Source organism: Grampus griseus (genome assembly GCF_964374135.1).
Source record: "Grampus griseus genome assembly, chromosome: 2".
In the NCBI taxonomy this organism is placed as follows: domain Eukaryota; kingdom Metazoa; phylum Chordata; class Mammalia; order Artiodactyla; family Delphinidae; genus Grampus; species Grampus griseus.
This window is the reverse complement of record NC_139018.1, coordinates 25,583,217-25,609,309: the sequence shown is the minus strand read 5'-3', so window position 1 is coordinate 25,609,309 and position 26,093 is coordinate 25,583,217. Positions and strand designations below refer to the sequence as shown.

The 26,093-nt window shown below is 48.3% G+C and overlaps 1 protein-coding gene across 1 annotated transcript in view; it reads right to left on the bottom strand.

The window, feature by feature from the left end:
* Positions 1–6,361: 6,361 nt before the first annotated feature.
* POMT2 (protein O-mannosyltransferase 2) overlaps positions 6,362–26,093 on the bottom strand; it is a 45,394-nt gene continuing 25,662 nt past the window's right edge. The window contains exons 10-21 of the mRNA XM_082648348.1: positions 24,513–24,579; positions 17,718–17,787; positions 15,948–16,026; positions 14,416–14,567; positions 13,879–13,970; positions 12,719–12,795; positions 9,484–9,555; positions 9,142–9,201; positions 8,945–9,050; positions 7,965–8,105; positions 7,676–7,790; positions 6,362–6,826 (exon numbers count right to left, since the gene is read on the bottom strand). Of these exons, the coding sequence (XP_082504474.1) occupies positions 6,721–6,826; positions 7,676–7,790; positions 7,965–8,105; positions 8,945–9,050; positions 9,142–9,201; positions 9,484–9,555; positions 12,719–12,795; positions 13,879–13,970; positions 14,416–14,567; positions 15,948–16,026; positions 17,718–17,787; positions 24,513–24,579 (1,137 nt within the window). The 3' untranslated portion in view covers positions 6,362–6,720. The remainder of the gene's footprint in view (positions 6,827–7,675; positions 7,791–7,964; positions 8,106–8,944; positions 9,051–9,141; positions 9,202–9,483; positions 9,556–12,718; positions 12,796–13,878; positions 13,971–14,415; positions 14,568–15,947; positions 16,027–17,717; positions 17,788–24,512; positions 24,580–26,093) is intronic.

Sequence of the window (26,093 nt, the reverse complement as noted above, 5' to 3'; positions counted from 1 at the left end):
ACGCGGGGCGCTAGGCTGGGACCCTCGGGGCGCGGGCACCGTCACCGCACGTGCCGCGCCATCTCCGCGGCGACGCGGCCAGTCGGCACCTCCTACGGCCCCCGCGCCTCGGCCGGGCGGGGTCCTGCAACCGCTCCTTCCCCGCCCAGGTGGAGGAGCCCCCGCCGGGCCTGCCCCGCTGGCGCTTCCGGGGACCCCGCTCCGGCCGCTGCGCCCTGCACCCCACGGCTCCGAGAGCTCCCCGCCCCCCGCCGCCCGGGCTGGGGCGCTTTAAAGCAACCGCGCCCCCGCCCTCCTCTCGTCCTTACGGACGTGCATCTCTGGGCAACTGCCTCCGGCCCGGGGATGACCCGGTGGCCTGGGAAACGACCGGGCTTCAGAGCTTTGCAGAAATCGTCGAGCCTCTTGGGACCTCAGTTTCTCATCTGGTGACACTCCCTAGTTAGGGCAAAGAGTTCAATTTGATCGTCTTAGGTAAGCTCTGCGAGAGCCACCTCTCCAAGAGCCCCACTCAAACACTGCCTGGAGGCATCTGATCCCTTGCTACAGGGTCCCCTTCCTTATGCCCCAAGGTGGGCCAGAGAATGCCAGGGCGCCTACCTGTGTGACAAGGCAGAAGCCAGGGAACGGGGGGAGGAGGTCTGCCCCAGTTCTGGGTATGACTGAGGCACCCTGTGACATTTGGGGACCACCAGGACTCTCAGCTTTAGGGACAGGGCCAAGACCACAGCCATTTCCAGCCAGGCCTGGGTTTTCTTGAGAAATCTGTCAGCTGCCATCTTTAGAAATTTGTCAGCTCAGGTTCTAAACCCAGCTCTGCTTGGCCAGGGTGGGGTCGTGGATGCAGCAGCTGTGAGCATTCCACTACTTGGACATTAAGGGAGTTACGCTAGAACATTCTACTATTCAGCGATTTTTAATAGACTTTTGTAAATGTTTAGATAGAAGTACTATTTATTTCTTTAATTTGAAGTTCAGGATACAGGATCTCATGTTTGCCATTCAGGGTGTGAAGTCAATTAGACCTAAACCTCTTTCTTTTTTTTTAAATATAAATTTATTTATTTATTTTGGCTGCATTGGGTTTTCGTTGCTGCACACGGGCTTTCTGTAGTTGCGGCAAGCAGGGCCTACTCTTCGTTGCAGTGCATGGGCTTCTCACAACAGTGGCTTCTCTTGTTGCAGAGCATGGGATCTACGCGTGCAGGCTTCAGTAGTTGTGGCGCACGGGCTTAGTTGCTCCACGGCATGTGGGATCTTCTCGGACCAGGGCTCGAACGCGTGTCCCCTGCACTGGCAGGCAGAGTCTTAACCACTGCGCCACCGGGGAAGTCCTAAACCTTTCTCTTTCAAGCATGAAAGTTCCTCAGGCCCCAGCCCAGTTCCAGTGGCCCAGGTTTTGAAGAGCAAGACCCTCATTTACCTTTCATTATGTCAAGTCTCTGAGCCTGTCTCCTCTCAGTCTGCCCACCTCTCTTTTTCCGTTTCCTAAGCTGTATGGAGGGGTTGGGAGAGAGGTCTCCAGGAGCCTCTCAGCCCGCCTCCGGTCCCTGGGTACAAGGTGAGTGTGCTGGGGCCTTGGGTCACGAACAGGCTGAGGCTCCGTGCCCAACCCTGTGCTAGGCCTGAAGTGTTGAATCTTTGCCTTCTAGAACTTCTCCTGCTGGTCCCCCGTCAGGACTGAGGGCCTCAGCAGAACTCCTCTTTCTTGCTCCCAGCCGAGCCCGGTGACCATCCCGCTGCCCTCCCTCTTCCGGGGACTCGAGAGTTTAGAGCTATTAGGAATTTAGCTAATAATATAGGAATATGACCCTATTCCTCTCTTCCCCATCCCTCCCCGCATCTCAGGGGGCTCTGGGCTGGAGCAGGGGAGCAGAGCTGTAAGGCAGCCTGGCTTGTGTCCTAAGGAGTCCAGGAGATCCCCAAGTGAGAACACAAAGGGCCTGGGGGCTGAAGGGAGAAGGCCGGGGTGCTCAGGGATTGGACTCCCAGGTTGGTGTCCCATGGCCCTGCAGCCAGGTCAGCAGGTCACAGGAGAAAACCACGTATATCTCTGGCGACCTTTACCTTTCAGTGCCCAGATGCCCAGTGCTCCAGGCCACCTGGCTTGTCTAAGGCTTCCCACGCCACCCAGTTTGCACTTCCTGCCAACAGTCTACACTCAGGACCCTCCCTGCCTGTTTTCTCCTTTGGGCAGGGTCTGGAGTCTGATAGGTTAATGAGTTGATGGCCTTAGCTAGTAAGTGGTGAAGCCAGCACTCACTCTGCCTTTCTAGAGCCAGGAGGTAGGAGGAGAGAGCTGAGTGCACTCCAGTCTCCACTCCCCTTAGTGAAAAGGCCCAAGAACCTGGCTGGGTCTAAGCAGTCAGCGTGGTGTTTTCCAGCCAGGAGACAGAGGGTCTGACTCCACATTTGAGGGGCTGGGGGAAAGTCACCGGAGCTCCCCTCCCTGGCATCTGGCCACAACTTGGGCAGGAGGTTCTAATCGAGGAGAGGGTTCAAGTGCTGTTCTAGAGCCAGTGCTGTCACTGAGGCCGACTTATCACCAACAGTAAAGGGTTAGCCTTTATTGGGCATCCATGTCCAGACACTGTGCAAGGGACTTTGCATCATTCTCATAATAACTTTTTTCATTCTCATAATAACTCTGCGAAGTAGACCCTATTTATTATAGCCTGTTTTACTGTTGAGGAGATGGAGGCAATGAAGCTAAGTAACTGGCCCGAGGTCACGTAGCTAATCAGTGGTAGGGCCAGGATTTGACCTCTGGACTGACCCTGGCCCCTCCAGTGGGCCTCCGTGCTCCACTGCCTTCCTCACTCTAACGGACTGTGCCCAAGAGCTGTGCCCAAAGTTCAGACCAAGCCCGGATCACTGGGTCTGGGTCAAAGGTGTGTCAGAGCTGGCTCTCAGATGGCTTGTGACAGCCAACTGTGCTCACCTTTCCGGCTTCTCATTCAGGAACATCAGGCTGGTAGCCTGAAAGAGGCCATGGTGGAGTATATACACCATGAAAATTGGCATATACTACAAATCAGGGTCTGGGTGCACCAGGAAACACTGGGCCCTGGATGAGCTATCAATGCTTTAGGCAGAAGGTACAAAGGAACGTGCTGATCTAAGCCTTTTCCGCAGGGGATCCAGGTTGTCCTGGGCAGGCGCTCCTAGTCCCAGGACCAGGCTGGAGAAGGAGAAAAAGCCCAACTCGGCACCTAGTCCTGGCTCTGCTATTTACTAACCAGGCAATTAACTGAATCTCTCCTGGGTGGAATGGGGACAAAAACAGCACGGACTTCACTGGGCCTTTATGAGGATTCGGTGTCACAGACGCATCATGAGCTGGTAAACTAAGCTGTGCGTCAAGAAGCATTTGGTCCTTCTCTAACCTTCCTGTCTGCGGCAGTTCCATCTCCTGAGGATCTGCACGATCCCCTCTCCACCTCCAGCTACTCTCGGTCCTAAGAAGGAGGTTGGTCAGACAGCCCAGAAGATCCCCAGTTTCACAGTGCAATGGACTCCTCTCCTCCCTCAGCTTCTGTCTAAAACATGTCAGCTCTTACCTCCTTTGGACCCTTAACATGACTCCTGATAACAGGTGACCCCTGTCAAGACGGGGGCCTCTAGGACTTCCCTGGCGGTCCAGTGGCTAGGACTCCGTGCTTCCAATGCAGGGGGCACGGGTTTGATCCCTGGTCAGGGAACTAAGATCCCGCAGGCCGCATGGTGCGGCCAAAAACCAACCAAACAAACAAAAAAACCAAACCAAAACAAAACAAAACAAAAAAGATGGGGGCCTCTTTGTAAGCAGAATGGACATTGCTGCTACCATGCTGGGCCACTCAGCTGTCTCAGAAGTGGACAACCGTTACTCTCTCTCATTCCTTTCTATACTTGTGTGAGGAGGTTAAAAGAGAAAAAGGTCCAGCTTCCTACTTATTTTAGAATAAGTTTAAATAAATCACAGTAACAACCGACATTACTCAAGTAACCTTAGCCACGAGAGGGCCTACATGCTCCCTGGCGCGATCAGGCTCGCCCGCCTAGTCCGGGCCTCTGCTGGAATTGGAACGGCCTTAGACTCCAGACACAATGGAATGGTTCCTGCACTCAAAACATTCTTCTCTTCTTTCTGGGAGCCAGAGGGCAAGTCAGGTTCAATTAAGTACAACAAGAACAACATGGCGTTCAAAATAAGCGCTATTTATTACAAAAGTAAACGGCCTCTGATTATCTGTGGAAAGTTTTTTTTAATATAAAATGTGGTTCAAGAAGCCGGCTGGAGGTTGAGCTAACAAACGTCTCCTTCCTCCGCCAGCAAGTCTGTGGGGCGTGTCACATTCTGCCTGCTCCTGGGGGCTGGAGCCCATATTCAGAGCACCACCACGACAGCCCCTCTCCTCAGCATCCGCCAACAACAGAACCTGAGTACCTGAAGCTGCATCAACCCATGCGGTCTTGTCCCCAGAGAAGTGTCTGCCAGTCTGGGCAAGGAAGAAGAGGAGGGAGTGGGCGGACAGTTCTTCTGCATCTTTGGAAAGCAGTGTAAGAGACAAAGGAAACTTTTGTCCCCAGTGTGGCCAAATTAGGAGGGAGGGATGGGCAGGAAGCCGGCTGAGCTTTCTCCTTCCTCACCCTCACTCAGAGTGGCTGCCTTCAGAGCACCTCCCTTCCAACAAGTTCCTATTAGGAAATAAGGCACAAGGGAACATCAGCCACCTTCCGGTTGTCATCGTGGGGCTGTTGTTCTTTGCTAAGAGCCAAGCACAGGTTCCTGGATTCCACCTCCAGGAGAGCCCACCAAGATGGCTGCCCCCACCCAGCTCAGAAGAAATGAAATTGGCCTGGGGGAGAGAAAGGGAGAAGCGGAGGAGGAGGGGAGAGCGGGAGGTTCTCCATCCCAGTTCTCCTTCCCTTCTAGAAATTCAATTAAGCAAGCAGCCCAGACTCAGCACCCGGCAGCGCTTCCTGCTGGGGGAAGTCAAAAGGGCTGCAGCCCTGGGAAAGGGAGGTCATCAGGCCCCAGATCTAATTAACGAAACTGCCTTGCTTTTGACATTGCTGCATTTCCTCTATTAACTTTAATGATGGTTGGTCTGAACGTCCGAGCATGGCCAGAAGCTTCCCTCCCCACCACCCAGTACGTAGTGCAGCCTGTCCTTGGGACCAATTTCCAGTCTCCGTGGCAACCGCCTAGCAAAGATGCTCTAAAGAGCTCTGACCCTGTCAGAGCTGGTGGGGGCTACAGAGGAGGGAAGATGGAGGGTGGCAGAGATGCATCATTAAACCTTGAAGCATGACAGTTCTCTGAGACAAAATAATATTTTGTCATGCACTGGGAGGACGGAGGACGGCTGAAGGACTGGCCTTGGGTTTGTTCAGTGCTAACCCAAGGGTTTTCTTTATCTCTTTCATATGGGGAAGAAGTAAAAGGAACAGCTCTGAGCTTCCTGCTTGGGCTTCAGAGTGGTAGAGAGGAGAAGCTCCAAGGCATTTCTAGGTGCTCTGGGTCTTTGGGGAAAAAGAGATTGGTGAGACAGTGACACAGAGTAAGGGAAATGAAATGAAGTGAAAGGGAGGGGGGCTGTCAGCAGGGGAGGACTAGAGAAGTAAAACTGGGGAAAGCTTAGTGAGTGACAGGAACACCAGCCCGGAAAGGCCAAGGCAGCCCACACCCCGACGCCCTGCTGGGACCCCAGCCCAGCACCATACACATCCCTGCGCTGCCACACATCCACCTCAGCTGCTAAGAGAGGGGCCCCAAAGGCTATCCCTGCAATCAGGAGAATGCATCGGGCCCACCCTCACAGTCAGGCTGGACGCAGAGGATAAGGGATGGGCAGCCAGAAATCACCTCTGGCTCACAGGGCCTGAGAACACACAGTAGCCAAGGACAGGGTGCCACCCCTCCCACCAACCTCGTGACGTGACGTTCTCAGACAGCGAGGAACCGAGGGCTGAGGAGGGCCAACAGGGCTGGTGAGTCCTCAGCTGCCTCGCTCTGGGGCCCAGTCCTCTGCGCACATCGCAGGCAGAAGTCCAGCCGCCTGCGGCCACGGAGGAGACTTTCCGGCAGCAGCCACGTGGGGAAGCAGCTGGGAGGCGGGCCCTCCAGCTCAGGGGCCTCAGCTGTATTTGTTTATTTGTGGGAAGGAGGGCAGCACAGCCGTGACGATACCATCTGCTCTGCCCTTGGTGACATCCCAAGGTGGGGTCAGTGCTTTCAGTCTTCTTGGAGGTCTGAGAATTTTTGATGAATCTTACAAACCAAATCCAGTGTGAAAAAAACCCCAGAGAATACTACTGTAGCCCTGGACGACTTCTTAGAGTTTATGACACTCAGCTGTCCACAGTCACGGTCTAGCTTCCGCAGGTATACGGACACACGCACCCTCACACGCACACTCCCCCACACGCTCACACCCACCCTCTTGCACACTCATCCCTCCTCATGCTGCAGACTTGGGGAAACGGGCCTGAGAGATGTGTCGCCTGTTGCTGAGCCAGCCCCAGCAGAGGAATGGCTGTGGTTAGAGCAGAGCCATGGCCCTCTCTAGTGGCTTACACTCCGGGTATGCTGCCAGGGCGTGGTCCTGGCAGGTGGCAGAATTCCGCGGGCTCCTCAGGCAGCTTCCTCCACAGCTGGGAGGGTCCAGGGACTGGCTCCACAGCTGGCTGTCCCCAGGAAGTTCCTGGACCCAGGCTGGAGTCCTTGCAGTGGCCTCAAAAGTCCCATGATTCCAGCCACCTTAGTCCTGCCATCGGACTTCGGGGGTCCTGGGCTAGCGGACCAACCATCCCATACGCCAGAGGATGGAAGAGGTAGAAGCTGAGGGAGAGAACCCAGGGGGACGCAGTGGGCGCCCTGCCGCCTCAGTGGAGGCGAGGTGCCCTGCAGACCCATGAGATTCAGCTCCTCCTGCCAGGGCTCATCGGACCCTCTCTACCTACAAGACCCACCCCTTTTGGTCACCATGTCTGCGTAAGTTTGCCACCTGGCCATACCAGAGGCTGTGAACTTGGAAGAGGCTGGCTTAATGCCAGTGAGGGAAAGGGCTCTTCCCAAGAGGCCCAGGAGACAGAGAAGTCCAGGGTCTGGTCATGGACTGTTTGGCCCAGACCTTTTGTTAAAATGTGGAAATGCTCCCGGGCCTCAGGCCCCCGATTCCCTGCTCAGGCTTTTATGTTGCCCCGCCGCCCCTAAAGGCCAGTGATTCTCAGCGCGGATCTGTGAGGCCTGCGAGGTGGGGAAGAGGGCGGCTTACCAAACGACACCCCCTCCTAGTCATTCTGAGCCGCACCACAGCCCGGGCGCCCCTCCACCACCCGCTCCCTCACCCCACTGAGAGCTGTTCTGGCTGGGAGCCACGTGACTAAAGAGGGGCGCCCTCCCACGTGAGCCGGAGTGGTCCATAAGCTGGGAGCCACTGGCAAGAGGAAAGAATGCAGAGAGGTAGCCCGTGCTTCGCCCATCTGGCTGCACATTCGGGTCACGTGGGGAGCTTTAAAAACTGTGGCTGGACCACAGGATCCAAATTGAGCTCAGCTGAATCAGAACCTCTGGAGATGGAGCCGGACACCAGTGTGCTTCAAAAGCATGCCAGGGGGTCCTAAAACGCACCTGGGACCGAGGCCTCAGTGCTGGGGGGCAGCAATGCAAGGTGCAGGGGGTGCTCACCTGTAGGCAATTCCCAGGAGCAGGCTCAGGATTCCCAGCGTGTGTACGTGCCCAGCCAGAGAAAAGGAGGCCAGGCTCCAGGCACAGAGCCGCAGGAGTGTGTCCCACAGAAGGCCTATGGAAGGAAGAGAAACCTCGCACCGGTCTGGCAGAGGATGCCTTCTGGGGAGGCAGCAGACGGAGCCCCCCAGGTCAGGGAAGCAGAGGGCTCCCCCCAGCGCAGGCGCTCCATGGTGGCCTCCTCCCCGGCCCCGCCCTCATTCCCCAGGCCCAGGAGGGCAGCGCTGACCTGTCAGCATGCTGGAGAAGAGCATGGCGGGGAAGTAGTGGTGGAAGTAGAGGATCCGGCCCATCAGGAAGAACGGGAAGTAATGCATCATCCAGCCCAGCAGGAGCTGCCCGCCTCCTTGCAGCAGGACCTGGGACAGCCCTGGGCCCCAAGCAGCACAGCCCAGTCAGCCGACAGGGAGGGGGCAGAGAGCCTGGTCTAGCCCAGCTCTGCCCCTTCCTTGCTGTGTGTCTTGCATAAGCCTTCCTTCTCTCCTCTGCCCAAGCTGAACAATCCTACAGCAGCTGGCAGGAGAGGAGCAACTGCTTGCTACCCGGCCCAGGGAGGCCTCGGCACCCACGGCAGGGGCGCCAAACCCCAGCAGCAGGCAGCCTGGCCTCCAGCTCCAGCTCCCATATCTCTGCTGTCATGCAGGTCTTTGCAGCAGCAGACGGGGCGGAGGTGCGGGCAGAGGTAAGGACGGAGGTGGGAGAGGGGGCGGTCGGGGACTATGTCTGTTCAGACGCGGAGCTGCAGAGGCAGAGAGAGCCTGTGTGAATGTCTCAGATACTGTGGCCCATGGCCTGGGGGCTGCTCTCTACGTGACTAGAGGACAGGGCCATGGGACGAGGAAGGAGCAGAAGAGAAAAGGTGGGAAGCTCTGCATAGAGCATAGAGGTCAAAAGTGAAGGCTGTGAACTCAGTCCGCTTGGGTGTGAACCTCAGTTCTATCCCTTACTGGGACAAGTTTCCTAACCTCTTTGTGCCTTGATTTCCTAATCCATAAAGCAGGAGTAATAAACTCTACTTTATAGGGTTGTTGGGAGGATGTAGTGTTTAACACAGCACTGGGCTTTTGGTGACTGAGTTCCAAAAAGCAAAAGAGGAGGGAAGAAGGGGAGGGAAAGGCAAAGGAAGGGCCATCAGCAGGCGGGCCCTCCCCGAGTGCAGGCGCCCTCCTGACTGCTAGGTGGGAGGGCGGGAGAGCCCAGGGACCTGACCTTCAACCTCGGCGGGCAGACGTGCCCCTCTCTGCAGAGCCACAGCAAAGATGCTCCCTGAGAGCAGGTAGAGGGCGATGCTCAGCAGATTCAGCCACCAAACCACCTGCAGGGAAACGAGAACAGGAGGGTGAGAGAAGGCAGCAGCTCTCCACGGGCACAGCTCAGGGCCCAAAGCGCGGTGCGCGGGCACTCACCGGGTTGCCGAGCAGATACACTCGGAAGTCGGTGTCATTGATCCCTGAGAAGCGCAGGCCCTGTGGAGCAGAGGACACACTGCTGGCCCAGAGCTCAGCTCCTCCCAGCCGCACGAGTTCCAGGAGGAGGAAGACGGGTCACCCTTCGTAGACAGGGAGCCCTGACGGGAGGCTCGGAGTGGGCGCCTTCTACGGGAGCTCCCTGAGAAGGCTGATCCGAATCGGGGCAGAAGACAGAGCCCGCCTCTGGCCACCCCGAGCCAGGCGAGGCCGCGCCCTGCGCCCCCAGCGCACCCCACATCCACCAAATCTCAACGTCCTCTTTCTTGCCTCGGGCCCTACCTGATAGTTGATAGGCCAGTGCCAGGGTTTGGACGTGAACTCGTTGTCTTTGGGTTTGAGGCCATTGTTCCCCTGCAGGAAAGTGGCAAAGAAAAGCTAGTCAAAGCAGAGCTCTAGAAGGCCGACAGGAACGTGAGGGATGGGGATCTGATGTGTGGCCAGGTGTCAAGAGAAACCCTCTCTCCTCTCCCCTCCCCTTCCCTTGCAGGGAAGAATCAGGTGCTCATTCTCAGTCACTGCCCACCTGCTTACAAAAACTGACTTACTTTTCCCAACAAGCAAGCCTCCATGTCCCAGCAAAGACAGTCCATTCAGACCCTCTCTGCTCGAGAGAAAGAGGAATGAGAGACTTGTTTCCCAGAGGCACAAAATACATATCCGTCTCCAGGCCAAGGATAAGGTGTCAAGAGGATGGGGTGGGGCATAGAAAATCAGGGCTGACTCACTTGTTCCCTTGGAAGGCCAATTTCAAACACAAACCCAGAAACTCTAAGTTCCTGGACTTTGAAAAAGTTATTTTAGCCTAATGTTTCTCAGTGTTTTTTCCCATTATTGCCTGCCCCCCCTCAACCTTTTTAAGACATCTATTCCCTAAACACTCCCCCACCATGACATTTTAAAGAAATTTTTATTGAGGTATAATTGATATATAACATATTAGTTTCAGATATACAACATAATGATTTAATATTTGTATATATTGCAAAACAATCACCACAATAAGTCCCCTCATGACACTTTAATACCATAGCTATTCTGTATATCTGTTTACATAATGCAGGAACACCTGTGCTTTATACATTAAAAAGTTAAGGGCTTTTTTTTCTTTTTCCCACCCTCCAAGAATACATTTTGCCCCCTGGGAGCGATATCGCTCTGGTTGAGAATGCACACTTTAGCCTGAAGGACCCAGACACAGCCCATTTAGTCCAACAGCCAAGAATACCCAACAACCTGTCTCTAAATGGCAAAAGCAGGCCTTTGCTGAAACAAGAAGGAAAAGGAGCAGGATGCTGGATCCTACCCAGCAGGATGGCGTCAGCCTCATCATCAGGACAGACTGAGAAGTCATTCCCGAGAAGGGGAGTGAGGTGCTAGGAGTCAGGCTGGGGTTTCTCCACCTCGGCACTATTGACATTTGGGGCTGGAGAAGTCTCTGGTGTGGGCTGGCCTGTGCCATGTAGGGTGTTTAGCATCCCTGGCCTCTACTCACTAGATGCCAGAAGCATTCCTAGCCCTCCATGACGCCAGCCAAAAATGTCTCCAGTCATTGTTAAATATCCCCTCAGAGGCAAAAATCGCCCTCTGTTGAGAACCACTGGCCTAGCCCAAGAAAGATCCAGGTCTGGTTCAGTGAACCACCACCCAGTGCCTTACTAACCCAACTCCTTGAGGTCTTGGGAATCATTTGCAGGCCTCCCTACGGTGGCTGGATTGATCCTCCAGGGTTAAAAGAGCCAGTGGGGTGTCACGCCCAAAGGGGTCAGCTGCACAGCCCCTGAACCATCATGGCCATCTGAAGGGCCTTGGAATGAAGAATGAATCATTCTGGACCCCAGAGCAGCTGCTGAGGGCAATCAATTCCTTCAACCAGTCCAGTCCAGTCCCAAACCCAGGCACTCCAGCCGGAGCTATACCAAGCCAAGGGCATCCTACACATTAAACTCTTAAGAAATCCAGCTCTTTTAGTAAACCAAGAAACGGAAGGAAGGAAAATCTGTAACCATTATAGGCATGTGTATCTGTACACTGTTCTCTGTGCTTAACGCCTAGTGGGCTTATTCCAGCTAACCTCAGCAGGCTGGGCAGCCTTCTCCGCCCAGGCCTTAGGCCCTCTGCTCAGATAGCAGAAGCCCTGTCCCCTGCAGTTTCTATAGTCCAGACAATTTTGATCTCTCTCCCCATCCTGACTCTACATCAGTTGAATAAGAAAGGTTCCTTAGGTCCCTTTTCTTCTTTGACTCTACCTCTCAGATAATGAAAGAAAAAACGAGACTATTTATTTAGACTTAGTCTTAAAATTCTACCCGGATCTAAAATGATATTTTGACCGACAGGCACATATTCAAAAGAACTATGTCATCAGGCCAGAGTGACAGCTACAAACAGAGAGTCAGAGAAGAAGGTACCCAGAGATTGCTTATTGTCAACTCATCACCTCCCAATGTGCAGAAATGACAAAATTTGAATTTTTAAATTTAATCTGTTGAAATAAGTCAACTATATTTACTGAGTACTGCTTACATAATCACTTCCAGGAAAGAACAATTGACAATGGCTCACCAGGGGAAAAATAACAACTGCTGCACCTCTCTGCAATCCTGCACAGATACACGAACCTGGCTTGAGATACCGTGATTCTTAAACATCGTTCCTGCAGAACACCGGTTTTCCAGAAGCCAAAGTAAAGAGGTTTCCCCCTCAACATCAAAACCGCATCAGGGTTTTTCCAATTCACAGAGGAAACTTTAAGCTACTAGGTAGAACTTTCTCAATTTAAAGATTTCTTCTCTCAATTGTTCTTAAACCTTTGATGTCGGCTGTCAGCTACTAACGATAGACAGTACAAACGACGAGTCTTTAAAACCTTAAAATGAATCAACCATGCCCCCTAAACAGTTTGTTTCTGTCTGGGAACCTGAGTGGGCTCTTGGTTGGGATTTTATGCTGCATATAAACAACACACTCAAATTAGCTGTTCATCCTAACTAATCCTAATTTCATATGATGGAATCACCTATCAGTGTCTCATGATTTTCAACCAAGGGCACTATGATTTTCAGGAGCTCTGCCACTTCAACAGATGTGAGACTCACTTAGAGGCAGAGGAGTGTAGTGGTAACTAGCACTGACTCTGAAGGCCTGGATCCACCTCTTACATTTAGCTGTGTGACCCTGGGCAAGTTCCTTAACCTCTGTGCCTCAATTCCCTCATCTGTAAACTGGGAACGATAATCTCTGGAGGACTGTAATAAGTATTAAGTTAATATATGTGCAGTGCTTAGAGTCGTGCCTGGCACATAAGAGCTACATAAGTGTTCATCATCATTACCGTCACCATCATCGCCACCACCATTCAATGCCTTTGAAGACCAAGTAAGCCAGTACAGGTGAAGACACTAAGTCCTCCACAAGGGGGCAGTGGGTCTATACCAAGGATACTGATCCATGATCCAAATTTGTGGATGCCCAAGAGCTCTTAGAGAAGCCACCAAATGGGAAGGGGCCACAGTACCCGGATCATCACCATGTGGGCCTCCAGCATTATCTCAGGAAAACTGGGCTGCAGCACGTCCAGGCTGATGTTTGGCACTAGAAAAAGAAATGACAGAGGCGTAAACCTTTCTCACACACCCGCTCCTCATGGCTGTCTGTCCATGGTATCCACACTGCTGTCAGGGTCTGAGTGTAGCCTTCCTGACAAGCTAGCCAGCAGGTGAGAGTGTTGAGGAGACAGAAGGATTCTTGATCATTCACTGAGCACGTATTAAGCACTCAGCAGATATTCTGAGGGAGGCAATGGCAACAGACGAAAAGCCCTGGCCCCGGAGCTCCCACAGCCCTCGGCACCATCAGCCTTCATGACGCCGCTCCCTCAAATGCTGCTCCCCCACGAGGCAGGGCTGTGAGGACAGGGACCGAGCCTGTCTCATTCACCAAGGCGTCCCCAGGACCCCACATGGCTCCCAGCATCTAAACAAAGAGCTGTTTAATTACTTAGTTAATTAGCTGGTTGGTTAAATTAGGTGGTAAAAAGAATGAAATGGGAAGCATGAAGAGGAGAAATCAAGCAGAAGTGCGAAGGGGGTAGCTTAAGAGGACAGATGATGAATCCAGACACTCGTTGAGTTGAAGATGACGCGGGAGTGGAAATGTCAGTTGGAGCCTGGTAGTATAAATATGGGGCTCAGATCAAGGGCTGCAGCCATTGCTTTCTGTATAAGCCTGGGCTGGATGTGGGGAGGGGAGGAGCCTACACAGGGGCAGAAAGGGAAAGAACCGGCCTGCTCTAAGCCTTGAGGGTGGGGAGGTAACCACAGAGGGGATAGAATAGCCCAGGAGGCAAGCAGATGGACCTGCATTATAGGCGGCAAGAGAGTCATATCCAGTGGGAGGCAAGGAAAGTGACCAGAGACAACCAGCTCTGGCCCCGAGTGAGGTCATAGGTCACTTTAGGGAGAGGAGTTTAAAGAGGATGGGAAGTTTGAGTGGGTGGGGAGAAAAAAGGAGCTCCCTATCTAGACAATTCATATGAAGAGATTAGGTTTAAAAAAGGAAGAAAATGGCAACAATAAGATAAAGTGGCAGCAGAGTCTGTAAAGGTTTCTTTTCCTAAGATGAGAGTTACTTAGAAATGTTCCCTTCAGAGCCAGCCTAGGACATGGCCTCACTCACATTTGGGATTGATATGGTCTTCCACATTCCAGATGGAGTTGAGGGTTTCCTTTAGGTATGGAGTGCAGGTGACTTCCAACTGCTCCCAGCCCCTGTGAAAAGTAGTCACAGATGTCTCTCAGAAGACCTGAAACCCACCGGAGAGTAACACTGCCAACTGCTCTTCAATCTACGGTGCCCCTCTCTTTCCAACCCAGTGGCCATGCTGTTTTCAGCCTCACACTTTTATATTCCACAACTGTCCTAGGAGGAGTCGAGCACACAATATTCCCAGTTTAGAAAGAGACATAGATCCAGAGAGTTATCACAAGCCAGATGTACAAATGCTCAACTATTACAACACACGAAACACCAGAGGAACTCTGGAGCTCTGGGCTCCATAAAACTCCTGATGCCTTTCCTCCCTCCATTCACCACAAAGAAAAAGCAAACCTGAGGTGAACATCGACCCCTGCGAAATGGAAGTTTTGGGTATCCTCGTAGTGTGAAAGGAAAAACATGAGCCACTAATGGGACATCAAAACCCCAGAGACTCACCACTTGGGCAGGACCTTTCCCGAGGAGCCCAGGACACAACCTGTCACCAGATGGATGAGGCGAATTCGACTTCTCAGCACTTTGATTCGGTTTCCAAATTTTCTGTTTACAACCTCAATCCTCCAGAAGTCATTTGAGTCTCCTGTCCCATTCTGCCACATAAATCAAGAAAAAAATACAAAGAAAGTAAGATGACTTTAGAGAAGACGTATCAGAAAAGGGAGATGGTCACCCTTTCAGATGCCATCATGTTACAGTTTGGCCAAAGACCAAACTGGCCTAAATGACTGAGGTGGGAAAGGGAACGAGAGGGCCATAGAAATATACCAAGTGACTGCCATTGTCCCAGCACTCGCGATTACAACCAAGAAAAGTAGTATAATTCCTCAAACCTTAAGTCTAATTCTTCACTTTATAGAACTAGAGTTTAAGTTCTAAATAAATGTTTTTGCCCTTAAACTAAACTCAAGACATCACCGTGTGCCAACAGAAATAAATTTGGGCTATTTGCGTCCATTACTGGTGGCCATGGGGACACTCACTCATCGAAGAAAGGTCTGGCCCAGATATCGTACTGTGGAAATTAAAACAGTTGTGTCTAATTCTCCTCAGGAAATGCTCACCAGAAAAAGATGAAGTTCAGAGTCTTGGCTCTAGTATAATGTGGGATGAGCAAATAGAAAGAGGGTTGGGAATCCCACCTTAAGGAACCCAGAATCTTTACTGAAGCACCAAAGCCCTTGGAAGGGAACGTAACAGATAGTCATAAATCTACTTTCCCACTAGTTGTTTCTGTTTTCAAATTACTCCCCAAGCCATAAATACTCATAGAGCTTCCTCTATTAACTGCATCACCCCAAGGCAGTAAAAATCCAAAGCAATGGGGACAATATCCCTCTGTGGAACAGGGAAGTAATCCTTAAAAATAAAGCCAATGAGGGCTTCCCTGGTGGCACAGTGGTTGAGAGTCCGCCTGCCGATGCAGGGGACATGGGTTCATGCCCCGGTCCGGGAGGATCCCACATGCCGCGGAGCAGCTGGGCCTGTGAGCCACGGCCGCTGAGCCTGCACGTCCGGAGCCTGTGCTCCGCAACGGGAGAGGCCGCGGCAGTGAGAGGCCCGCGTACCGCAAAAAAAATAAAAATAAAAAAATAAAGCCAATGAGAATTTGGAATCTGGCAAAGGATAAACTTGTATATTCATCTGGGGTCATATTGTGGCCCTGTGGCTTCTAAGTATAACATGATTTTAAAAGGGACCCTTACAGTATTCATATTTGACATTTATTAAGTGTCAGAACATAAAAATGGCATGGTAATTATGGGAGGCAAGAGATGGAAACAAATAGACTTCATAGGCTGCCTTTCCCACAGCAAAAAGCCTAGCCAGAAAGTTCCTAAATGTTAAGAGTCCCTGTGCAGCCAATCGTTAGGAACATTCCAGAATTCTGGGGAGGATGTGTTCCGCCACATGGCCCTGAGCCAGGCCCCACAGTTTTTGACATCCTGCTGACACTCGAGTGGCTCACTTACTATGCCATAGCCTGTGACCTGATAGTGCTTCCGGGTCAGGGGGGCCTCGTGATAGTGACTGTGCAAGTTCCGAGAAGTCCTAGAAATTAAAAGAGAGAAGTGCCACTATCCTGAAGAAAAGAGATGTGCAATGTTTCTTCTTTTACCAAGGCTACTCAGAGTCATCTGTTTGGATAAGAAAAATTAGAATCCAAACCATTAAATCCAACGTATCGCGAGGAGTACTGGACCATACGCCAAGAAAGGGGCTTCACTTCCTGTTCACCCCACAACTTCAGGTGGGGGGCAGGGGGATGACTGAACACATTGGTGGCTTTGAGGCAAGCTAGCCTGACTTAAGAGGCAGGTTTAGGGAGAAGAAAATTAAAATTTGTAATCTATGTATGCCTGAGATAGGTAAACTTCCTCCCTACCATCTATGCTTTCTACTCCTATCACCAGTTTTACAAAGTAGGGATCTGTGGGGGAAGTGGAGGGTTTCATTTAGATTTTGTTTACTTTGTGCTTTTTGTAATAATCCTTACTTTTATCCATAATAAGTAATCAATGTTCATTATAAAAATATTGGAAATTTGCAAAAATAAAATTTAGTTAATAAATTTTAATTTATTTAAAAAAATTAAATTAAAATTTTAAGTATCCATAATCTTACTGACTAGGGAAAAAACACTGCTCATAGCTTTTCTATATGTATATTAAAAAAATCCCTGATTAAAAAAAAATTCTGTATCTGACAATTCATATGAAATTTTTGCAGGGCTGCTTCTGTTGCCTATTTTTCCTGTTCATTCTTGCACATGGTGCCCTATTTCCTTGTGTGCTTAGTTATTTTTTACTGTGTACTATTCACTGTCACTGAAAAACTATTTATAGGAATAGATAACCATGTATTTCCCAAAAGAGAATTAACATTTGCTTTTAGCCAGGCACCTAGGGAACATTACCACAGTCTTAGGACCATGTTCATTTAAATTCATGGCCTGAAGATTTTGAGACCATCCAGGTGAAATGAATTTGGGTTGCAAATCCATGTGAAGATCAACTGGTAATTACAGCTTCTTAGGAACCAGATTTAGTGTCCCTACCAACCTCACCCCCCGCCCTGCTCTCCCAAACACACTCTGGATGTAGGTAGATAGGGCGGATTTATCCTAACCCTAAGCCTTTGGGGGTTACAAACTTTGGGGAAGATCCAATAATTTACCACTTCGGGTGAGCCTAGAGCTTTGACTTTAAAACTTCTTCTCTCTAGAGGCAGTCAAAACCCAAAAATCAAAACTCAAGATTGTGGGTTCAAGGCAGAAGTGGCCACAGTGTCCCACTTTTTCTCTGGATTCCCCCTTTCACTGAGATTTTGACCTAGTAACTCCTTACTATCTTGTCAGTTCTTTATGCTTTTAAGATGTTTCTACATTTTCCAGCATTTTTAGTCATTCTCAGTGAGAACACTGGTTAAATGAACTAGTTTGCCATATTCAGAAACAGACTCCTATACCTTTCTCAAGGCAGCCGCTTAAGAAAAAGCTTTGGGCAACTCAATTTTTTTCTTTCTTCCCCCTAGGAAAAGGGCAGTTGAAAGGCACCTTCAAAATCCAAAGCTTCCCAAAGCCAAAACAGGCAAAGTAATCATTCTCCCATTCTAGCACAGCAGCCTTGTTCCATTTCCTAGAGCCTCATCCACATTTGACTTCTGTTTATTTCCAGCTGAAAAGAGCTCTGTACCTTTGATGCTCATGCCACTCATTTATCCCAAACAGCAAATTTACTTACTCTTTGTGTTCTAGTCGAATGACATCTCCATGTCTTACAAACTCCACAGGGAGTGAAGGGTCTAGGGGATCTGTCAAGGAGAAACAAGCATTGATGTCTGAAACCGTTCACTCATTAAGCTAGCATTAATTAAGGACCTACCGGTAAAGAGTTATAGTACAACGTGGTATGCGCATGAGGTACTGACAGAGTGCTGTGGGACCAAAGTGAACTGTCTCAGAGGATGAGGGAAGGGTCTCCCAGAGATAATGACTGAAAAGACTCTCAAAGGAGAGGGAGAACTTGTCAGGTGAGCAAGTGGGGAAAAGCCAGAGAGGTATGAAAGAGCAAAACTCATCTGAATCAGTGGCAAATGAATTCACATGGTTAGGGAGGGTGGGCAGGAAGGAGAGTGGGAATAGGTGAGGGTATGGACAAACGGGGCCAGACTGTGTATGCCATGCTAGGAAATGTGGCCTTTATCTGACAAGCACTGAAGCCCCCACTAGAGGATTTTTAAGCTGGGAAGCTAAATAATAAGATTTTCCTTTTAGAAGTAAAAATATAGTCTTCCAAATATGAATTCCATGCAAAAGACCATTTGCCCAGCTCTCTTCAAAATCAAATGTTAAACCCTGCATATTTGGCCAGTGATTATCTTGTCTCTGGCTATAGACTTGATAAATGTGAGGCAAAGAAAATGATGAAAGAAAAGAACTACTTCTGTATCGTCAAGAAGTCAAGACCATTGAGGATCTAGAAAAGTGATGACAGTGGAAAAGGAGTTGGCAATAATCACAGCAACACAGAAGGTCCTTGCAAATTTCTGTCCCAGGCAGTAGACACTAACACTCAAGGTCAGGAAAGACAAATCTGCCAGGACAAATCACTGGCTCTCAAGAGAATTAGAGAACTCAACTGTAGAAATGCCCATTCCTGCGCTGCCTTCTAAGGTCTCTTAAGAAGAATAATCAGGACTTCCCTGGTGGCACAGTGGTTAAGAATCCGCCTGCCAATGCAGGGGACACAGGTTCGATCCCTGGTCCAGGAAGATCCCACATGCCACAGAGCAACTAAGCCTGTGTACCACAACTACTGAGCCTGTGCTCTAGAGCCCATGAGCCACAACCACTGAGCCTGCAAGCCACAACTACGGAGCCTGCGTGCCACAACTACTGAAGCCCACGCTCCCTAGAGCTCATGCTCCACAACAAAAGAAGCCACTGCAATGAGAAGCCCGTGCACTGCAACCAAGAGTAGCCCCTGCTCACCGCAACCAGAGAAAGCCTGTGCACAGCAATGAAGACCCAACACAGCCAAAAATAAATTAATAAATTTATTTTAAAAAAGAAGAAGAATCAGCAAGATGACAAATCAAATAAGTCAAAGGGGAGGGAAGTTTTACTTAATATGGATCTGTGGGGGAGGGGCACTTATGGCCATGAAGAACACAAAGACCTTTGTCTAGACAGCTCCCCCTTCCCAGAATGCCTGTAGTGATCTGCCTTCACACGAATCCTTAGTCACTGGAGTGATATGCAGCCACCTTAACCTGGAAGCCACAGTGGAATAACAGAACAGGGACGTTCAAAGACTTGGTCCGTGCCCACATGACTTTAGAAGGAAAGCTGGTCTTCCCTCAGAACCCCTCATTGCAACAGACCGCTTATGTTTGGCCTGTTGAATCAAAACACAATCTATAACAGTACTATAAGGGACAGAAATAGATCCTGCCCAATGGTGTCATAATTTATATTACTGAGGACTAGGATGCAAAGACAGTGGTCATACGGGCCACGTTTCAAGGCTAAAAACCATGGCAATAAGGGGAGGTGGCGAAAGGAACAGAGAAGGTAAATTTAGATGAGCAGCTGCCCACTTCCCCACAAAGGTCAGGAGCAGCTGACTCGAGACAGGCTGAGCCAGGTGGTGTTTGCTGAGGAGAGAACACCTATGGCATAAGACAATCAGAAGGTGAGCGGGAGATGCCCTCTGTTCTGTTCTCTTCTCGGCCGCAGCAAAGGGCACAGTCTGCAGGTAGCCAGCTGTCTGACCGAAAAACCAGAAGATCCAGACATAGCCCTTGTCACAAAGCCCTGGGAGCCCCATAGGTGTGCTTCAGAGCAGCTTCACCCTGGCCTGTCAGAGGCAGATGCGCAGGCATTGAGGGAGGTCCTGGGCACCAGCCTAGACGAGCCCAGCCACAGGGCTGGCAGGCCCGCAGATCTCCAACAGACTGGCCCAGGCCTGGGATGACCAGTGGGCAGCAGCCCTCTATCACATCCAGACAACCTGAGCTGTACCACATGCTGGGGTCTGCAAGGCTTGGTGTGCTCTGAATCAGAAATGAAAGCAGCCACAGTGTGCCCCAGGCACGTGTCCAGGTAACCTCTTCTGGATTAAGTCTGAGCCTCAGCTGTCTGAGTCCCATCTATATGCTGTCTACAAGAGGCCCACTTCAGACCTAGAGACACATACAGACTGAAAGTGAGGGCATGGAAAAAGATATTCCATGCACTTCGAAATCAAAAGCAAGCTGGAGTAGCATTACTCATATCAGATAAAATAGACTAGAAAATAAAGATGTTATAAGAGACAAGGAAGGACACTACATAATGATCAAGGGATCAATCCAAGAAGAAGATATAACAATTATGAATATATATGCACCCGACATAGGAGCACCTCAATACATAAGGCAACTGCTAACAGCTATAAAAGAGGAAATCGACAGTAACACAATAATGGTGGGGGACTTTAATACCTCACTTACACCAATGGACAGATCATCCAAACAGAAAATTAATAAGGAAACACAAGCTTTAAATGACACAACAGACCAGATAGATTTAATTGATATTTATAGGACATTCCATCCAAAAACAACAGATTACACTTTCTTCTCAAGTGCACACAGAACATTCTCCAGGATAGATCACATCTTGGGTCACAAATCAAGCCTTAGTAAATTTAAGAAAATTGAAATCATATCAAGCATCTTTTCTGACCAAATGCTATGAGATTAGAAATCCATTACAGGGAAAAAAACATAAAAAACACAAACACATGGAGGCTAAACAGTATGTTACTAAATAACCAAGAGATCACTGAAGAAATCAAAGAGGAAATCAAAAAATACCTAGAGACAAATGACAACGAAAAGACTACGATCCAAAACCTATGGGATGCAGCAAAAGCAGTTCTAAGGGGGAAGTTTATAGCTATACAAGCCTACCTCAAGAAACAGGAAACATCTCAAATAAACAATCTAACCTTACACCTAAAGAAACAAGAAGAAAACAGAACCCAAAGTTAGTAGAAGGAAAGAAATCATAAAGATCAGAGCAGAAATAAATGAAATAGAAACAAAGAAAACAATAGCAAAGATCAATAAAACAAAAAGCTGGTTCTTTGAGAAGATAAACAAAATTGATAAACCATTAGCCAGACCCATCAAGAAAAAGAGGGAGAGGACTCAAATCAATAAAATTAGAAATGAAAAAGGAGAAGTTACAACAGACACCACAGAAATACAAAGCATCCTAAGAGACTACAACAAGCAACTCTATGCCAATAAAATGGACAACCTGGAAGAAATGGACAAATAACCTTCCAAGACTGAACAGGGAAGAAATAGAAAATATGAACAGACCAATCACAAGTAGTGAAATTGAAACTGCGATTAAAAATCTTGCAACAGGGCTTCCCTGGTGGCGCAGTGGTTGAGAGTCCGCCTGCTGATGCAGGGGACACAGGTTCATGCCCCGGTCCAGGAAGATCCCACATGCTGCGGAGCGGCTGGGCCCGTGAGCCATGGCCGCTGAGCCTGCACGTCCGGAGCCTGTGCTCCGCAACGGGAGAGGCCACACAGTGAGAGGCCCGCGTACCGCAAAAAAAAAAAAAAAATCTTGCAACAAACAAGAGTCCAGGACCAGATGCCTTCACAGGCAAATTCTATTAAACATTTAGAGACGAGCTAATACCTATCCTTCTCAAACTCTTCCAAAAAATTGCAGAGGAAGGAACACTCCCAAACCCATTCTATGAGGCCACCATCACCCTGATACCAAAACCAGAAAAAGATACTACAAAAAAAGAAAATTACAGACCAATATCACTCATGAATATAGATGCAAAAATCCTCAACAAAATACTAGCAAACGGAATCCAACAATATTTTGAAAGGATCATACACCATGATCAAGCGGGATTTATCCCAGGGATGCAAGGATTCTTCAATATACTCAAATCAATCAATGTGATACACCATATTAACAAACTGAAGGAGAAAAACCATATGATCATCTCAATAGATGCAGAAAAAGCTTTTGACAAAATTCAACACCCATTTATGATAAAAACTCTCCAGAAAGTGGGCATAGAGGGAACCTACTTCAACATAATAAAGGCCACATACGACAAACCCACAGCAAACATCATTCTCAATGGTGAAAAGCTGAAAGCATTTCCTCTAAGATCAGGAACAAGAGAAGGGTGTCCACTCTCACCACTGTTATTCAACATGGTCTTGGAAGTCCTAGCCACAGCAATCAGAGAAGAAAAAGAAATAAAAGGAATACAAATTGGAAAAGAAGAAGTAAAACTGTCACTGTTTGCAGATGACATGGTACTATACATAGAGAATCCTAAAGATGCCACCAGAAAACTACTACAGCTAATCAATGAATTTGGTAAAGTTGCAGGATACAAAATTAATGCACAGAAATCTCTTGCATTTCTATACACTAATGATGAAAAATCTGAAAGAGAAATTAAGGAAACACTCCCATTTACCACTGCAACAAAAAGAATAAAATACCTAGGAATAAACCTACCTAGGGAGACAAAAGACCTGTATGCAGCAAACTATAAGACACTGATGAAAGAAATTAAAGATGATACAAACAGATGCGGAGATATATACCATGTTCTCGGATTGGAAGAATCAATATTGTGAATATGACTATACTACCCAAAGCAATCTACAGATTGAATGGAATCCCTATCAAATTACCAATGGCATTTTTTACAGAACTAGAACAAAAATCTTAAAATCTGTATGGAGACACTAAAGACCCCGAATAGCCAAAGCAGTCTTGAGGGAAAAAAATGGAGCTGGAGGAATCAGACTCCCTGACTTCAGACTATACTACAAAGCTACAGTAATCAAGATAATATGGTACTGGCACAAAACCAGAAATATAGATCAATGGAACAGGATAGAAAGCCCAGAGATAAACCCATGCACCTACGGTCATCTAATCTATGACAAAGGAGGCAAGGATGTACAACAGAGGAAAGACAGTCTCTTCAATAAGTGGTGCTGGGAAAACTGGACAGCTACATGTAAAAGAATGAAATTAGAACACTCCCTAACACCATACACAAAATAAACTCAAAATGGATTAGAGACCTAAATGTAAGATTGGACACTGTAAAACTCTTAGAGGAAAACAGAGGAAGAACACTCTTTGACATAAATCACAGCAAGATCTTTTTTGATCCACCTCCTAGAGTAATGGAAATAAAAACAAAAATAAACAAATGGGACCTAATGAAACTTAAAAGCTTTTGCAAAGCAAGGGAAACTACAAACAAGACGAAAAGACAACCCTCAGTCAGAATGGGAGAAAATATTTGCAAACGAACCAATGGACAAAGGATTAATCTCCAAAATATATAAACAGCTTATGCAGCTCAATATTAAAAAAACAAACAACCCAATCCAAAAATGGGCAGAAGACCTAAATAGACATTTCTCCAAAGAAGACATACAGATGGCCAAGAAGCACATGAAAAGCCGCTCAACATCACTAATTATTAGAGAAATGCAAATCAAAACTACAATGAGGTATCACCTCACACCGGTCAGAAAGGGCATCATCAGAAAATCTACAAACAACAAATGCTGGAGAGGGTGTGGAGAAAAGGGAACCCCCTTGCACTATTGGTGGGAATGTAAATTGATACAGCCACTATGGAGAACAGTATGGAGGTTCCTTAAAAAATGAAAAACAGAATTACCAGATGACCCAGCAATCCCACTACTGAGCAAATACCCAGAGAAAACCATAATTCAAAAAGACACATGCACCCCACTGTTCACTGCAGCACTGTTTACAATAGCCAGGTCATGGAAGCAACCTAAATGCCCATCGACAGACAAACGGATAAAGAAGATATGGTACATATATACAATGGAATATTACTCAGCCATAAAAAGGAACGAAATTGGGTCATTTGTAGAGACATGGATGGATCTAGAGACTGTCACAGAAAGTGAAGTAAGTGAGAAAGAGAAAAACGAATATCGTATATTAACCCATATATGTGGAACCTAGAAAAATGGTACAGATGAACTGGTTTGCAGGGCAGAAATTGAGACACAGACGTAGAGAACAAACGTATGGACACCAAGGGGGGAAAGCGGCGGGGGGTGGGGGTGGGGGTGGTGTGATGAATTGGGAGATTGGGATTGACATGTATACACTGTTGCCTATAAAATGGGTGACTAATAAGAACCTGCTGTATAAAAAAATTAATAAAATTAAATTTAAAAATTAAAAAAGAAAAGACAGCTCTAAGAGTGAGATCTTATCTGTCTTGCTCACTGCTTATCCCTATGCCTATAACAGTCCTTGTAACGTATCAGGGGCTCAATAAATAACTGTTGAAAGGATAACTGAGATCTGTAAAGATGGCAAAGAATGCTCAGGAAAGCCCATCCCAGCACCATTCTTTTGGAGGCATGAGAAATGTTAAGGAGGGCTCAGAGTAAGTAATAATACAAGAAGCGCCAGTTCCCTACCGCATTACCTGAATTTGTATTATGTTTCTTGATAATCCACAGGTTGTTGTAGTCCTTGTGCAAATAGGTGGTGACCTGGGTAGGGTGGGGGAGGGAGGAGGAGGTGGGAGGGAGAAGACAGTCACTATCAGCACAGCCGGCCACAGGACAATCAATAGCAAGCCAATGTTGCTTAAGCCTTTTTCAGAATCCCCAGCCACCAACCCGAGGGGCTGTGTTTCCCGACAGGGCTCCGAAGTAGCATTTGGTAAATGCTACTTTCTCTCCTTCCTTCTATATTTAGAGGTCTTTTCCCACAAAAGCCTTTTTGATTTGTCTCTGTGCACCCCTCTGCATCCTATCTTTCAACTTCCCACCTCCTAGAGGGAGGAACAATAACACCTTGTGTAACACAGTCTCCAGCACACAACGAGGATTTAGTTCATTTTTAAAAAGTCATCAAGACCATGTCTCAAACTTTCTAAATGAAAAATTCATGGTATTTTTCTAGAATATGGCCAAATGAAATGAAAAAAACTCTATTAATATCTTATCCTAGGGACTTCCCTGGTGGCGCAGTGGTTGGGAGTCCGCCTGCTGATGCAGGGGACACGGGTTCGTGACCCGGTCCGGGAGGATCCCACATGTCGCGGAGCGGCTGGGCCCGTGAGCCATGGCCGCTGAGCCTGCGCATCCGGAGCCTGTGCTCCGCAACGGGAGAGGCCGCAGCGGTGAGAGGCCCGCGTACCGTAAAAAAAAAAAAAAAAAAAAAACTTATCCTAGAAGCCTGAAGTTTTAGACATAGCCATTTTGTATACACTGATTTTTAAAAAATTGTATGTGTGTGCATGTGTGTACACGCATGTAATGCTGCAATTAAACTACCAGCAAAAATCCTGGGAACAATATAAATGTCCAATACTAAAGGAAGAGTTACGTGCTGGTTATGTCCACAGGACAGAATATTATGCAGCCGCAGAAAATGTTTCAGGGCATTTTTACCCAGCACAGGAGAAGGTGTATAACATGCTGCTGTTGAAAATGGTTACCATTTATCACTAGGCACTGCTCTAAGCACTGGACAGGTCTTATCGCTAGGTTGTAGGGACTATGGTTACCTCCACCTTACTTACAAGCAAACTGAGGGTAAGTAATTCTCTGAGGTTAAGTAAAGGTCTCACAGCTTGTCAGCTGGAGAGACAGGATTCAAATGGAGGGAGCTAGCTCCAAAGCTCCCAGGATAGAGACTGCATACATACAATTATGCTAATTATGTATACAAGCACATAAATACCCAGAAGCAACGGAAACAAAGGCATCTCTCTTACAACGTGAGTTTTAATAACTCCAATTGGACAAAACATGACTTATTCACTTGCAAAGAGATTTGGAATTAGCGTGTAGGAAAATAATTATGCGTGTATCATGGCTGCTTTGTTTCAGTGGTTTTTGCTTTCTCAGAAACAATTAGGAATAATGGTATTAAGAACATACACGTTAAAAGTTGTGGCAGCCACAGAGAAATTAAGTCCACGCTCCCCATCAAAAGCTGCACACATCAAGCTCACCCAGGTTGATTTTGCTCAAGGATGTTAAGCTTTTGTGGTGCT